Genomic DNA, 17,327 nt, shown 5'->3' on the forward strand with positions numbered 1-17,327 from the left:
AGAATGTTCAAACTACCACACAATTGCACTCATCTCTCACACTAGCAAAGCAATGCTCAAAATTCTCCAAGCCAGGCTTCAGCAATACGTGAACCGTGAACTTCCAGATGTTCAAGCTGGATTTAGAAAAGGCAGAGGAACCAGAGATCAAATTGGCAACATCCATTGGATCATCAAAAAAGCAAGAGAGTTCCAGAAAAACATCTAGTTCTGCTTTATTGACTCTGCCAAAGCCTTTGACTGTGTGGATGACAACAAACTGTGGAAAATTCTGAAAGAGATGGGAATACCAGACCACCTTACTTGCCTCCTGAGAAATCTGTATTCAGGTCAGGAAGCAACAGTTAGAACTGGACATGGAACAACATTCTGGTTCCAAATAGGGAAAGGAGTACGTCAAGGCTATATATTGTCACCCTGCTTATTTAACTTATATGCAGAATACATCATGAGAAATGCTGGACTGGATGAAGCACAAGCTGGGAGATTGCTGGGAGAAATATCAATAACCTCAGATATGCAGATGACACCACCCTTATGGCAGAAAGCAAAGAAGAACTAAAGAACCTCTTGATGAAAGTGAAAGAGGAGAGTGAAAAAGTTAGCTTAAAACTCAGCATTAAAAAAACTAAGATCATGGCATCCAGTCCCATCACTTCATGGCAAATAGATGGGGCAACAATGGAAACAGTGATGGACTTTATTTTCTTGGGCTCCAAAATCACTGCAGATGCTGACTACAGCCACGAAATTAAAAGACGCTCCTTGGAAGAAAAGCTATAACCAACCTAGACAGCATATTAAAAAGCAGAGACATTACTTTGCCAACAAAGGTCCGTCTAGTCAAAGCTATGGTTTGTCCAGTAGTCTTGTATGGATGTGAGGGTTGGACTATAAAGAAAGCTGAGCACTGACGAATTGATGCTTTTGAACTATGGTGTTGGAGAAGACTCTTGAGAGTCCTTGGACTGCAAGGAGATCCAACCAGTCAATTCTAAAGGAAATCAGTCCTGAAAGTTCACTGGAAGGACTGATGCTGAAGCTGAAACTCTAATACTTTGGCCACCTGATGCAAAGAACTGATTCATTTGAAAAGACCCTGATGCTGGGAAAAATTCAAGGCGGGTGGAGAAGATGACAACAGAGGATGAGATGGTTGGATGGTATCACCGACTCAATGGACATGAGTTTGAGCAAGCTCCAGGATTTGGTAATGGACAGGGAAGCCTGGTGTGCTACAGTCCATGGGGTTGCAGAGAGTCAGACATGACTTAGTGACTAACCTGAATAATTTAAATAAGTAGAAATCATAGCCAAAGAAGGACAAGGATGGAACTAAAGCTTTTGGTAGTAATGCACGCATGCTCAGTCATGTCCAACTCTTTGTGACCCCATGGACTATATGCCATCAGGCTCCTCCGTCTATGGGATTTTCCAGGCAAGAATACTTGAGTGGGTTGCCATTTCCTACTCCAGGGGATCTTCACAACCCAGGGGTCAAACTGGCATCTGTTGTGTCTCCTGCATGGGCAGGCAGACTCTTTACCACTGTGCCACCTGGGAACTCCCTGAACTAAAGCTTGGCAGGAGATAAATAGTAGAAATTCAATAAACACTTGTTGGTTAACCAATCTCTCATAAAGCTAATGCTGGACTACTAGAAAAATAAGTTCTCACTTGTTTATATGTGGGTCAGGAGGAATAGGGCTTTTAATTACCATAGAAACTGAAGGAAGAAACCAATGTCTCATGGTATTTGCATCTTGAGGTTGAGTGGACACTAAAGACCATCTAATTCTCTAAGAGAAGGAAAAATCAATGTTAAAAGTGGTTTCAGTCACTCAGCGAGTCCTGAGATGCACCATATGGAAAAGTATGCTCTGAACTATCCAGAGCAATGAGGCAGAAAATGAGGCTGTGTACGGAGACATTTGTCAACATTTTCTGCCAAAAGTTGTTAGAGGGTCCTTAAAGATAGTTTCTTCAGCAGCAATTAATGAAAGGAAGGATCTGTAGCACCCTTTACCACACTCAATGGATTTGCTGCTTGCTTCTCATTTTCAACTCTACAAAAAGTGATGAATAAAGACATAGTATCACATGTCAAAAAGGCAGAATTCATTCACAACTGAAACAGATTCAGGTGACACACTCTCCCATTCCTGCTAGATCAGTTTACTGTCCCAAAGGCAAATACCATCCTAAAAAAAGCACTGTGAACCCAAACCACGGCACTAAACCCATGCTGATAACCATTTATTTTTGGTTTATGCAGAATACCACTCCTAAAACACCAAGGAAAATACAGGAGCTCAATGTACACATACTTCACAGAATATACATGTTCCCTAGCCACAATCAGAGAGGCGCCCCTTCTGCTCCTCTTTGTGTGAAAAACCACATGCAACCCTCCATAGCCAAGACTGAACTGTTTCACACATTTGCTTAAGGAGACTGTCTCTTCCATCTGAGGCTGGGGGCTGGCTGGATAGGAAGAAATTTAGCCATGCTCTGCTCTCCTAGTCCAGTCCAGACACCATGTTGGAAACCTGATTGGCCAGTTCGGTGGTGATCAACCCGTGCCCAGGAAACACAGTGGGAGGACAACTCCCTATGGAAAGACAGTATACAAAAATCAATGTTGTCTCCTACCTGTGATGGACAAGGTCGTGGAGGGAGCGCAGGTGGTGGAGGTAACAATCCTGACTTTGAAGCTGAAAAGAAAAACACACACTGTTAGGACCAACGGGGGGTGGGGGGGGAGCCCTCTTCTACTTGTAAAACAGGAAGAGCTATTGCATTTAACTTGTTTAAATTTTAAAATCTGTGGGCTAAATTAAAAAAAAAAAGACCACATGCTATTCCAATCCCTTTTTCACTTCCATCCTATTCAAAGTCCAAATATTTATATAGGCTGTTGTAATTAAGATAGTATAAAACAGTAAGGAAATGACACCCTTTGATCAAAAAGACCAGGATGCAGAACAGGATGGACAGTCAATCCCTCATTATTCCAATATTAATTATTTAGTTTCAAATACTCTAGGCCCTTTGGCTCCTTGCCTATTTCTCGCAAGCTCTTAGCCATTACACTGCTCATTAGCTTGAGTTGGGAGCCAGAACCCTAATAAGGGAGCGCTGCTGCCCTGTAAGTTAGTGGGTCTGACAGCAGTAGGGGAGGCTGAAAATGATGGACTAAAATGATATTTAGGGATTCTTCAAAGATCTCAATTTCTGATAATTAAATCTGTTTCTAAAATAATCTGGCCCCATTTGAAGCATCTTCTGAAAGAAAGTTTCATTCTAACTTTTTAAAAAAATTTATGAGATATAGAGAAAACTGGAGTTAAGCCAAGAATGTTTCAGTTGTAACTTAACAATGAAAACAAACATCTGCTATTGAATTATAAATAAGGCTCATGATCACATGCAAGGAATGAGTTGATTATCACACACTGGCCAAGTCAAACCACATTCTTGACAAACTTCTTCGAAAAGCGTACCGTGCTCTATATAACTATAGGCAGTTTACTTCCAAATCTGTAATGTGTGTGCTAATATTTGGACAACTTTCTATGCCTTAAAAATAAATCACAGCAATGTGCCAAGAACATAAAAGTTTTTGCAAATCACTTTTGATTTGATCCAGCTAGATCAGACAAGCTAGAAGATGGAGTTCAGGGCTTTCTACAAAGGTAACTCAGAGTAATGTCATAGAGATTTTCCTCCTGAGCCAGTGCATGAATACAGTACAACCATATGGGCCCATCAGCAATTTCTCTCAATCTGTCTTTCATTAAAATTTATTAAACACATCAGTAAGTCAAAACTCCAAAAATGGTGAGACCATGAAGAGCCTTCAGTAACAAACCATGTAGCAAGACAAAATGACAAAAGTCTCAGGAATTATCTACCTCAGGGCCCCCACTCTATGGGTCTTCAGAGATTGGGCCTTTAAATTACCAGTTATTTTAAAAAATAAAACAAAAAAAACCCCCACAAAATCTATGCTTGCCTTTAAAGGAAAGGCCTTTCACCAGAATGAAGTCTATGTTAAAGCAACCCGTCACTAACAAAACAGGACTAAGAAATGATAGCACATTTAATTAAATAACTTCTGATTCCTGCCAAGATGGAGTAACAGAAGCGAGATTTTTTACCCTCCTTTTTGAAAAAGCCCAAAACAAATATATAGATGTTTTTTATATAAAATAAAGTTTGTATGACACTAGGAAATCAGGCAACAAAAGACAGTGATTCCTGAAAGACAGGAAACAAACCAGGTGAGTCACGTAACTCACTGTCCCTGCTGACAGCCCTGCAAGTTACTAGAAAAAAGAACCTGCCTCCAGATTCGTGTCTGAATAATTTCATTTTTATTATTATTTAATTTTTCAAAAACAAATGCCTTATTTTTATAAATGATGTTAAGGTGTGCTTCTGAATATACTTTTGGATAAAATTATATCATAAATATTAATGAATATAAACAAGGGTCCCTATAGTCAAAGCTATGGTTTTTCCAGTAGTCATGTAGGGATATGAGAGCTGGACCATAAAGAAGGCTGAGCTCCAAAGAATTGATGCTTTCAAACTATGGTTCTGAAGAAGACTCTTAAGTGTTTCTTGCACAACAAGGAGATCAAACCAGTCAATCCTAAAGGAAATCAACCCTGAATATTTATTGGAAGGACTGATGCTGAAGCCGAAGCTCCAATACTTTGGCCACCTGTTGCAAAGAGCTGAAAAAACCCTGATGCTAGGAAAGACTGAAAGCAAAAAGAGAAGGGGACGGCAGAGGATGAGATGGTTACATAACATCACCAACTCAAAGGACATGAGCTTGAGCAAACTCGGGGAGATAGTGAAGGACAGGGAGTCTGGAGTGCTGCAGTCCATGGGGTTGCAAAGAGTCAGACATGATTTAGTGACTGAACAACAGCAACTTGATCTCAAGGGTAAGGCATACACTATTTCACTATGAAGCATGGCATTTGCTGTATGTTTGTTTTAGATACCCCTTAATAGATTACAAAAATTCCCATCTATTTTGAGACTTTTTATGATAATTCATTACTGAATATTGAACCAAATCCACATCTCCATCTGTTGAGATGATGCTATGACTTTTCCTTATGATTTGTTAATATGATAAACTACACTATGAATGTCTTAAGACACTCATACACCCCTAGAATAATCCCAACTTGGTCAGGTTTTTCTATCTGCTAGACTGAGTTGGCTAATACTTGTTTAGGATTTTTGTAACTATATTCATGAGTTAGACTAACAAGCAAATTTCCTTTCTCATATGGTCCTCTGGTGTGTTTGATTTGGCTGGAGAGTCATCCCTTTGTGTATACTCTGGAACAGGGTGTATGAGATCAAAAATTGTTGCTGTTGTTGAATATCAGTTAAAACATGACATCAGAACCATCTGGGCCTCAGTTTTCCTTGAAACAAGATTTTTAATGATTTTACTTCTTTAAATGTTACAGGATTATTCAGACTTTCTAGTTCTTAAAGTCATTTTTGATAAATGATATTTTTTAGATATTTATTCATTTTGCCTAATAAATTTTCACATTTATTGCCATAAAGGTGTTCAAACTCCCCTCATCATCTTAATCTCTGCAAAGGAAATCTTTTTCCATTCCTAATACTGTTTGTGTCATCACTGTGGTTTTCCTTCATCAATCTCACCTGACATTTGTCAAGTTTAATTCTCTTTTCAAAAAGCCAACTTTGAACTTTTTGTGTCTCTGGATTAAATGCTTGCTTTCTGTTCAATTTGCGTCTGCTCATCTCCTTCCATTTACTTTCTTTGGGCTTATCCTATTGTTCTTTTTCTAGCTTAAACTGGTTGCTTGGTTCATTATTTTTCAGCTTTTCTTCTAACATAAGCATCTAGCATTACAACTTTCTTTCAAGTATCTCTTTAACAGACTCCCATAGGTTTTGATATGTGATACCACTCAGTTTTTAAATTTCCCCAATTTCCATTACAATTTCTTTTATAATAGTAACTTCTTTCTGAAGTTTATCCTTTAGAATTTCTTTTATTGAGTGTCTATTAGTAGGAAGCTTAATTAACTTAAAAACTATTTTGCCCTCATTCTTGAAAGATGATTTCACTGAGTACAGAATTCTAGATCGACAGCTATTTCTCCCCCCCACAACACTGAAAATAACATTTCTCTGTCTTCTGGTCTCCATTATTGCTGTTGAGAAGTCAGATGTCAATGGAATCACTGTTTTTCAGTAGGTAGGCTGTCTTCTGTCTGGTTGCTTTTAAGATTTCCTGTTTTTGGTACTCTGCAGTACCAAACGTACCTTGTACCTGCACATGTATTTCTTCATCTTGTTTTTCTTTCTTAAGCTGCTAGGCATTGTCGGAATTTCTGAACTATGTGGCATCCCAGTAACTGTGGGAAATGTTAAATGACTCTTCAGTCTTTGCGCTACTTTCTTTCACCTTTCCTTCTGAAGCTCTTTGTCTAACTGTGTGGTATTCTGGATAATTTTCTAAAACTTGCTGTCCAATTAACCAGTTCCCTCTTCAACTCTTCAACTGTACTTAGTGATCTAATAAGCTAGTCTTTGATTTTATTTAAATTACTAAATTTTTCATTTCTAGGAGTTCTATTTGGTCTTTTTTTCAAAATGCCTTTTTCCTTCTTACAATTGATTGGCTACTTACTCATTTTCTTCATTTCTTTTTCTTTCAATATACTAAACATATTACTTAGTCTATGTCTGATAATTTCAAAACCTAAGGGATTGGTATTTTCCACTGTTCTGTTGCTTCTGCTGGCTCTCTCCTCATTGTGTTCCATTTCTTTGAGTGCTTGGCAACCTTTAACTCTGAATACATATTCCTTGGAACGTTACCTATAGGAATACTTCAGGGCCTGAGAGGAAAATGGGTTCCTCCTCTATTACTCCTGCTAGAAACCTAAAGGCACTATCAACCCGAGCCACTTTGGACTGAAATCTTGGCTTGATAATGTGCAGGATTTCTCATTTCTGCTGTCCTAATATTGTGTTCAATGTCCTATAAATATGACCTTTGAGTAAAGATAGTAGTTTAAATATTTGCAATTAATGTCACTCTTACCTCATCAACAGAATAGTGACAACAACTATTTACTTTTGTTTAAACTGTTTAAATTTGTAATTGGGAAAAAGGATAGATGACTGACAGCTGAATGAGCAGTAGAGAAGGCAGACAGTAGCCAATCTGGACCATAGAAGCCCCCAGTTCTCAAGAACTAGTGACACCAAACACTTTAAGAAGTAGGGGTAAAATGAGGAAAGTAGTAAAAAGTAAACCAAGTTAACTGATAGTGGATCCTATTTCCCACCCTTCAATAGAAAGGTGTATCTCAACAAGACCCTTGATGGTCTAGTTCCAGCTACACCTCATGCTGCTTTGGGCTTCAGGATCCCTGCTCCTGTGGTCCCTTCTGCTTGTTAGTGGTCATGTTCCACCTTTAATTCACCTGAATAACTCAGAATACAAATATTTGCTTGAACTAACATTAGAAAGAACTATACAATTATGTTCCATTCCCATATTTTTAAAAAACTGACTGAAAGAGTTTAGGAGCAGTTAGATCCTGAGATTTTTCCCATACATTCTGCACAGTTTCATCCTGTCTCTCACTCCAGAAAAAGGCTAGAAGTATTTTCTTCTCCAGGGAGGACACAAGGCCATACTGACAACAGTAAATGTAGTACTCTGGATGTTGAGACACTTCCAGCCCTCTTCCCGTTTGCTTCCAGACTATTGTACCCAGAGACTAGAAGACCGTGCTCTGGGGAATTGGACCAGCCAGGATGGAAGATCTATATGTTAACATCAAGAGAAACCAACAAGATGGTTCAGCCAGAATCATTCTACCATGAAGCCCACACACGGCAAGTCCCAACCATTTACTCATGTATTCCATCAGCTTTTTAGACCCCATTCTTAAATATAAGCAGATGATGAAGTACTACCAGATATCTGCCCCAAATTTTCTAACCTAAGTTAGAACACTAAAAATAGAAAACAACTGACCTCAATGAAACAGATTAGCTCTATATGAGAAAAAAATTTAATGTTATTAACATCATCAGAATGATCATTCAGTTTATTAAACACAGAAAAAAAGCTCTATCTTCATGAACCTTATATACTACTGAGAAGACAGATAATGACATAAGAGTGAGGGATCAAATTTTTAATACAGTCATCAAGCAAAGCATCAAAAAGAGATAAAAAATGCTATTTGTAAAGATAAAATAATGGGATGCTCCTGAAAATAGAATATTCAAAAAATTAAAAACAGCACTTGAGATTAAAAACATGACAGCAGAAAGAAAAAAAGCTTAACAGAAATATTCAAAGACAATCTAAGGAAATCTTAAAGAAAGCAGGTTAATACCCAAATAAGAGTTCCACAAAAAGAAACAGAGAAAATAGTAATAAATCAATTAACTAGTTCAAGAAAATTTGCCAGAAATGAAGAATATGAGTTTCTAAATTAAAAACATCCACTGAGTACTCAGGGATGGTGAAAGAAAACAGACCCATGACAAGGTACATCAACATGAAATTTCAAAAAATTGGAGTTAGAAAATTCTACAATTTCCAAGCACGGGGCAGAAAAGGAGGGCACGCTATATACAAAGGATCAGGTGTCCAAATGGTTTTAGATTTCTTATTATACCACTGGAACCTAGAATTCATTGAAGCACTACCATCAAAATTCTGAAGAAATCTGATTTCTAATTAATGATTACTTACCCAAACTAGCAGCCTGCATAATGGTTCAATTAGAGATATTTTTAGACATTCAGTGTCTCAAATTGAGCACCACATACCCTTTCCAAGAAGTTACTCAATGATGCATGCTTGCGTGCTAAGTCACTTCAGTTGAGTCCAACTCTTTGCAATCTCATGGACTGTAGCCCACCAGGCTCCTGTGTCCATGGGATTCTCCAGGCAAGAACACTGGAGTAGGTTGCCATGCCTTCCTCCAGGGGATCTTCCCAACCCAGGGATCAAACCTATGTCTCTTACATCTCCTGCATTTGGAAGTGGGTTCTTTACCACTAGCACCACCTGGGAAGCCTCTATCAAAACAAGAGAATAAACCAAGAAAGACTAAGACATAACAGGATAAAGGAGATCCAACATGGGAGAAACAGGAAGGGAATCCTTGGATGACAGTACAGGAAGATACCATGATGAAAACTAAATACTAGAGGCATAGAACACAATCATTTAAGACTTCTTCACTAAGATGAAACTGATAACTGATATTTCAGAATAAGAGTAACCTTAGAAAACTGAGAGAGTCTACAGTTGATTCATGGGAAAGTACACTAGAAACAAGATGAGTACTCTCTCCAAAGCAAACAAAAACCTGTGCAGCAGGAAAAGTGAAAAATTTACTCTATGACTTACATAGCCACAAAAATAATATAAACACAATATTAATCTAACCAAAATGATAATAAAAGTATACTGGGAGGGTCGAAGAGGGGAAAGGTGATAGTAGAGACAAGACAGTAGATGATGACTAAAATTGAAAAGTCAATTAGAGGTTATACAGTATTTTATTTTCAAATATGAAGGAAATACCAAGATAATTAACATTAAAACTCTGTAGTAGAGTGCCTTCTCCCAAATCTTGAGGTAAATCAATTGCCTCAGGAACTTCCCAGATCTCACTATGTCCCCTCAGTTCAGCATGGAGCCCTGGCCTTCCCTTTCATCATATCAGGATATCACTGTGATTGATTATTTCCTTTTCTAGGTTTTCCCCTCTCTTTCCAAAAGTTATGTCCACTGACCATCAATCAAGAGAAGGGAAAACTAAGAACTCCCACTTATTCTACTTGGCTTCACATTTGGAGCATCAGTAAGAAATCTCAAGATTTACCTACTCATATACATGGCTCCCGGGAGTAGGCAGGCAGAGCTGAGTGTTCCCTAAGCCTCAGCTTTTCCCTTAGCTGTTATTCTTTCCCCCCAAAATGGCATTTCTTCCTGTTTTTGATTCTGTGTTCATTTCCTTTAATGGCAGGAGATACAAATCTAGCTTCATTCTACCAATTTTATATCTAATTCATCTGTTAGTCTTCCAAAGCACCTAAGCATACTACCTTGTGTTTAGTAAATACACAGTGGGTGAATAATTGGAATTGAATTTAGTGAAAAATCTTTCTTATAATATCTTCAGTCCATTCACGACCTTAAATTATTGTTGTTGTTTAGTTGCTTAGTCATGTCCAACTCTTTGCAACCCCATGAACTGCAGCACGCCAGGCTTCCCTGTCCTTCACCATCTCCTGGATCTAGTTCAAACTCATGTCCATTGAGTTAATGATGACATCCAACCATCTCATCATCCTCTGTAGCCTCCTTCTCCTCATGCCTTCAATCTTTCCCAGCATCAGGGTCTTTTCCAATGAGTTGGCTCTCACATCAGGTGGCCCAAGTATTGGAGCTTCAGCTTCAGCATCAGTCCTTCCAACGAATATTCAGGGTTGATTTCCTTTAGGATTGACTGGTTTGACAGATAACCTTGCTGTCCAAAGAAGTCTCAAGAGTCTCCTCCAGCACCACCATTTAAAAGCATCAATTCTTTGGCACTCAGCCTTTTGTATGGTCTAATTCTCACATCCGAACACGATTACCAGAAAAACCATAGCTTTTACTATATGGACTTCTGTCAGCAAAATGATGTCTCTGCTTTTTAATACGCTGTTTAGGTTTGTCATCGTTTTTCTTCCAAGGAGTAAGTATCTTAGAAGAAGACACTTTTACTTTAATCACAAAATTAAAAGACCTCAAATTAGATTCATATATTTTATCCAGCGTGCTCCAATCAATTTTTTAAAAAGTACATCTTCATGCAAAGCGAAACTGAAAACATACTTTGGCTGAATAATCTTTTGTACACATGCAAAAGATGACAACATACCTGTTAATAGTACCACCTGCTTTCCCAGAAAGGAAGAGAAGGGGAGAAGATAGGGGAGGAGAAAACATTTTCTGCATACATTAAAGGCTATCATACTCATGAATCAATTACAGGTTTATTCTTAAAGTCTCATAGTTAATAAGGTGGGGCATCAGATATTAGTAAGGCTTTGTCAAATAAGTGTCCGTTGACAGATGAAAGGATGAAAAAGAAGTGGTACACACACACACACACACACACACACACACACACACACAATGGAATAGTACTCAGCCATAAAAAAGAATGAAATAATGTCATTTGCAGCAACATGGACGAACCGTGAAGGTACTACGCTTAGTGAAGTCAGAAAAAGGCAAGTACTGTATGTTTTCACTTGGATATGGAATCTAAAAAATGAAACACATGAATAGATGCAACAAAACAGAAACAGAATCATAGATACAGAGAACAAATTACTTGTTATCAGTAGAGAGAGGGCTAGATAAAAGGGCATGATACGGGTAGGCAATTAAGAGATACAGACTATCAGGTATCAAATAAATTACACAAGGATGTAATATACAGCACAAGGGATATAACCAATATTTTTGATAACTTTAAGTGGAGTATAACCTACAAAAATATCAAATCACTGTGTTGTACACCTGAAAGTAATATAACATTGTAAATACTTGAATTTAACATTTTCTGTAAGTGTAATCAGGGAAAAAGTAATAAATACTCACATCTTGAAAAATAAACTAAAAATTTCATAAAGGAACCTACCATTTAATCACAAATCAGAAAACACAGTAAAAATTTCTAGTGTTTATTAAGTTTATTGAAAGATGTGCATTTTCTGACACTGATCTGCTGAATCTCAGTTTCTCAGAACTGAGATTCTAAAACACTAACCTCTAAAATTTTTTATCGTCTTACTTCATTATGCTTAGAAATTTCCCAACACAATATTATTCATATTTATTACTCTCTATTTACTAATTTCCTTCAGATTTTTACAAAGCCCCAAATCAATGACTAAATGAAAACATGTTCCAGCTTACTGAGTGGAAATAAAGCAACAGATGTAGCAATTGAAAGCTTCAAGGAACAGAAAGCAAATTCTTCAGGGGAATAAAACTTGGAATAACCTCAGCTGTGGAAAAGGGCTCCCATCCCCCCAAACTAGGAATATTTTATGAAGAAAATAAAAGCTTTCAAATGCCAAAGGAAAAAAAAAAACCTTAAAGGATGGAAAATGTTGAAAGAAGCCTGCCAGTGGGACCTAAACTTTTAAGTATCAATCAAATAGAGTTAGTCATATGCAAAGCTTCAAGGATTTCATCAGTGAGGACCATTCCTCTTCTTGGCAAGTTCATAAAAATGGCTATTTCTTTGTAAAAAAAAATTGTTCTTTCTTTCTTTCCTTTCTAATCACGAAAGTATGTGTGAGCCTCTGTCTGCCCCCTGATCACCAGTTACACAGTGATGGATTCATGTCATACACCTATATATATAATAAAGTATGTGCCAGGAGTACCTTTACAACAATACTTGTGTCCTGATCCCCTGATAATGTCTGATTCACCTTAAAAAAGAAAAGGGCATTAAATTCTCTGTTAAGTAGAATAATTTTTTTCACCAGTTAAAATAAATGGACTTTCCCATGCCTTGAAACTATTCAAGAAAATATTAATGATTGTATTTGGAAAAGTAATTAGATCAAATTCCATTCTTTCACTTTACAGATGAGAAATTTTAAGCCTGGAACAGTAAAAAAAAGTATATCAGAAGGCTGCAGAGAAAGACTACTGGAACTAAAGGATGTTTCTGGATATGCTACACACCACAAACTCACTTAAGTGAGATGCTAAACGCTGCCTAAAAACGTGTCACTGTAGCAAATATCTAGCCTTCCTAGTCATGTGAACACCTCTTCACAAGCCTATATATAACTCATCTGCTTTGGAAAATATTTGGCGTAGTACTGACATACAGATCAATGAAACAGAATAGAGGGTCCAGAAATAAACCCTTATATTTACAGACAAATGATTTTCAACCAAGATGCCAAGGCAATTCAATAGGGAAAGGAGAGTATTTTTTCAACAAACAGTACTAGGACAAATGGATATCCACATATAAAAAGAAGAACTTAGACTATATGCAAAAATTAAATCAAAATGGATTAGAGACGTGACTATAAGAGCTAAAATTATAACACCTTTAGAAGCAAACAGGAGAATACCTTCAAGACCTTGAGTTGGGCAAAGATTTCTTAGCTTTGACACCAAAAGCACAATCCAATCAGGAAAGAATTCATAAATTGCACTTCATCTAAATTTAAAACTTCTGTGCTTTAAAAGACACCATTAAGAAAATGAAAGGACAAGGCACAGATTAGGGGGAAATGTTTGCAAACCACATATCTGAAAATACAAAGAACTCCAGAATATACAACTCAACAATAAAAAAGACAAACACCCAATTTAAAAGTGAGCAAATGATTTGAGTAGATATTTCACCAAAGAAGATATAGGCATCACTAATAAGCACATGAAAAGACACTCAATATCATTAGTTATCAGGGAAATGCAAATAAAAATCACAAAGAAATACCACATTGTACCACAGCTGTAACAAAAAATAATAAGTGCTGGTGAATATATTAAGAAAGAGTAAGCACTGCTGATGGGAATGTAAGATGGTACATGTACTTTAGAAACTAGTTGGCAATGTCTTTAAAAGTTAAATAAAAGGACTTCTCTGGTGGTCCAGTGGTTAAGACTCTGCACTTCCAATACAGGGAGCATGGCTTCAAACCCTGTTCTAAGAACTAGGATCCTACATGCCATTCAGCGTAGCCAAAAAAAAAAAGTTACATCAGCAATTCCACTTCTAGGTATCTTGACAAGAGAAATGAAAACATATCATCACACAAAGATTTTCATGCATTCAGATCCTGACATCGTTACTCATAATAGGCAAAAAGAAAAACCAACTCAGATGTCCAATGGATGGACAAGATGTGGTTCAGCCATACAATGGACTACTATCCATCAACAAAAAGAAAATACAGATACATGCTACAACATGTATGAACCTCAAAAAACATTATACAAAGAAAGGAAGCCAGACACAAAAGATCCCACATTGTATGATACTACTTATTAAGAAATGTCCAGAAAGGGAAAATCTATAGAAACAGAAAGTAGATTAGTAGTTGTCTGGGGCTGGGCACTGGAATTAACTCTAAGGCATTAAAGGATATTATTGGGATATTGAAAATGTTCTAAAACTGGATTATGGCGACAGTAGCAAAATTTCATAAATTTACTAGAAATCATTGAGCAGTTCACTTAAAATGGATGAACTTTATGGTCTAGAAATCATACCTCAATGGTTGCTTTCTTTAAACTGAAGTAAAGCTGATTTATACGGTTGTTAGTTTCTGGTGTGCAGCAAAATGATTCAGTGTTTTATATATATATATATATATATATATATATATATTCTTACAAGATATTAAATATAGTTCCCTGTACTACAGAGTAGGATTGTGCTGTTTATTAAATATTTTTTTAAAGCTATCCATGGGGAAAAAGTAAAATCAATCATATGGGAATACAGGGGAAACACGATGGGCCATAGTTAATAATTGTTGTAGCTACAGATTGAGTATTCCATACCTTTTCTCACATATATATGGCTTTTTATAACCTACTTTTTAATCATTAAAAAATAGATATATCCCTTAACATCTGCAAATATTTATGAAGGCAAAACTTCCTTTCCTATCATGTGGAAGGAAACACAAGAAAATTATACTACTTAGTTTCTCGCATATAAAAGGCACCAAATTTACTCTCTAGTATACTTTTAAACTTTAGATATTAGTGTTATTACCTATAGAAAAAAAGCAAAGTATGCCCCGCAAATTAAATTCACATAAACTGCTTTCTCTGATACCAAATTTGCTGCAGCAAAGATGTGAACAAAGATTTCCTATCTTCAAAGGATTCTTTTCTAAACTTTTTTTAGTATTTTATTAAAGAAATTTTAATCTCCATTTTTTTTTTTTTTATGTCTTAGGCTAGGCCGTGAGCGGCATGCAGGATCTTGGGTCCCGAACCAGGGATCAGACCTGTGCTCCCTGCATTAGGAGTACACAAACCACCAGGGAAATCCTATCTTTAAAGGATTCTGATGGACAACAAGCAGTTACATTCTCTGGATCTCTGTCTCCTCACAGGGAACATGTGAGAGTTGGCCAAAATGACAAAAGAACTCAAGTTCTCTTCTCCTTTAGCACTGATATTCTAACATTCTAGAATTTATTTGACAGTGTTTACCAATAACTCCTTCTTCCTGCACCCCAGGATATGTGTGTGACAAGGGTTAATTAAGTCTCAAATGGAGACACAGATGGAGTTAAATGACAAATACACCTAAGATTTAACTTCAGTGAAAGTCAAGTTTCATTTCTCATATGAGAATTTATGTAAGTGCATTTTTCCTAATCCTTTTACTATTAAACTCCTTAAATCACCAGTTGTGTGCGTGTGTGCGCACCTGAATGGGCATGTGTGTTGGAAGGAAGGAAAGTAGGCAGGAAGGCAGGCATGCAGCCTAGAAAAAGATTCCATCAGAACTCTTCCATCAAGAATTTTTAAAATAAGACTTTGTAGTCAAACCAAATTTTACTCTTAAACATTTCAAGATGATAACAACTACTTCACATCAAAGTTTCCTATCACTCCACAACCATTTGCAATCTGCATTAACACTACCATGCCAATGGAAGGCTCTAAGACTTTCTGGGGAAACAGTTTACAAACTCTCTCTCCACTAGTCTCCATTTTCTTTGGCCAGTGAGCAGACATTAGCCTTCCAGTCTCCACTTTATTCTGAAATATGCTTCTCCTTGAGCATGCCAGGCCATGGTACTGTGTCCCTTAGTTTTTACAAAGAAGGTCCTGAAGGATTTTGGGGAGGGAGTTGACATCATAGTTGTGCTCAAAACAATTAATCCTATTGTTCTATGAAGTAAAGAATGAAACAAGCAAATCCGACTGGAGATTACTTTAGAAGACTCCCAGGCAACTGGCAATAAAAACTGAACCAAGGCAGATACCAAAAAAGGATCAACAAATTGGAGTCAAAGAATTTGACTCCAAAACTCAGATCCACCCTTCAATGGTTAGCTTAATTGTATGGTTGGTATGCCCCCCAGCAACACATCCACAGATCATTCCAGTTAGAAACCACCCAGACTCAGCACCATTCTCACATGTAACTGTAATACTAATTGGCAGATGTGGGGCCTTATCCATATTCCTCTTGGGAGTCTCTATGGTACCAATCACACAGTTAAGAGCTAAGTAAGTACTGGTTAAATAAATAAGACACTTCTCCTGGTCACCAGGAATGAAGTCTATTTCAGTTTGCATATACTTCTATAAACTCAAAATTCATATAAGGAATTTAGTGATGCATTGAGAATTAAATTGTTGTACAGTACTCTTCAGCTTAAAGCTTTATAAAGGTGATAAGCAAAATGTTCAAAAATTGGAAAATGGTTAAATAAGCCATGGTTGGGACTTCCTTGGCAGTCCAGTGGTTAAGACTCTGCTTCCACTGCATGGGCACAGGTTCAATCCCTGGTTGGGGAACTAAGATCCCACATCCCACACAGTGTGGTCAATAAATAAGTAAGCAACCAAGCAAGCCATGGTCCAACTTAACAGAAGTAAAAGAAATAAAAGAGAGTATCACCATTTTGCAGCTACTAATTAAGTCAAGGATCTAAGCACTGGTTTGCCAGAAACAGCTCATACTAGCTTGTGAGAACCAATTGAGCAGATCTGTCCCAACCATAATCAGTGACACATCAGTAAGACTGAAATTGGCCGTGGCAGGAATGTTAACACCATGAAAATTAACAATGGCTAGTTGTTAAATATTCATTATCATACCACTAGATATACATGATAGTGATCAATACTTGATAAAAAACCATTGTTTGAAAGGTTCTTGGGGATCTTTATCATAATGTATGAATCAGGCTAATACTACATGAACCCACTGATCAATCAAACATGACAAAAACAGAGGCATCAGACATTAAGAACCTATTAATGTGATGCAGGGTGACAATATACAGCCTTGACGTACTCCTTTTACTATTTGGAACCAGTCTGTTGTTCCATGTCCAGTTCTAACTGTTGCTTCCTGACCTACATACACGTTTCTCAAGAGGCAGGTCAGGTGGTCTGGCATTCCCATCTCTTTCAGGATTTTCCACAGTTTATTGTGATCCACACAGTCAAAGGCTTTGGCATAGTCAATAAAGCAGAAATAGATGTTTTT

The 17,327-nt window shown here is 37.2% G+C and overlaps 1 protein-coding gene across 5 annotated transcripts in view; it reads right to left on the reverse strand.

Annotated features, from left to right (window-relative positions):
* The window catches only part of REPS2 (RALBP1 associated Eps domain containing 2), a 238,727-nt gene that overhangs the window by 60,919 nt on the left and 160,481 nt on the right, over window positions 1-17,327 (reverse strand). For all 5 annotated transcript variants that reach the window (XM_081564695.1, XM_081564694.1, XM_081564693.1 and 2 more), the window contains one exon: window positions 2,653-2,714. In XM_081564695.1, coding sequence (XP_081420821.1) covers window positions 2,653-2,714 — 62 coding nt within the window. The remainder of the gene's footprint in view (window positions 1-2,652; window positions 2,715-17,327) is intronic.

The sequence above is a fragment of the Giraffa tippelskirchi genome, chromosome X (genome assembly GCF_054371585.1).
Source record: "Giraffa tippelskirchi isolate mGirTip1 chromosome X, T2T-mGirTip1v1.2.pri, whole genome shotgun sequence".
Lineage (NCBI taxonomy): Eukaryota > Metazoa > Chordata > Mammalia > Artiodactyla > Giraffidae > Giraffa > Giraffa tippelskirchi.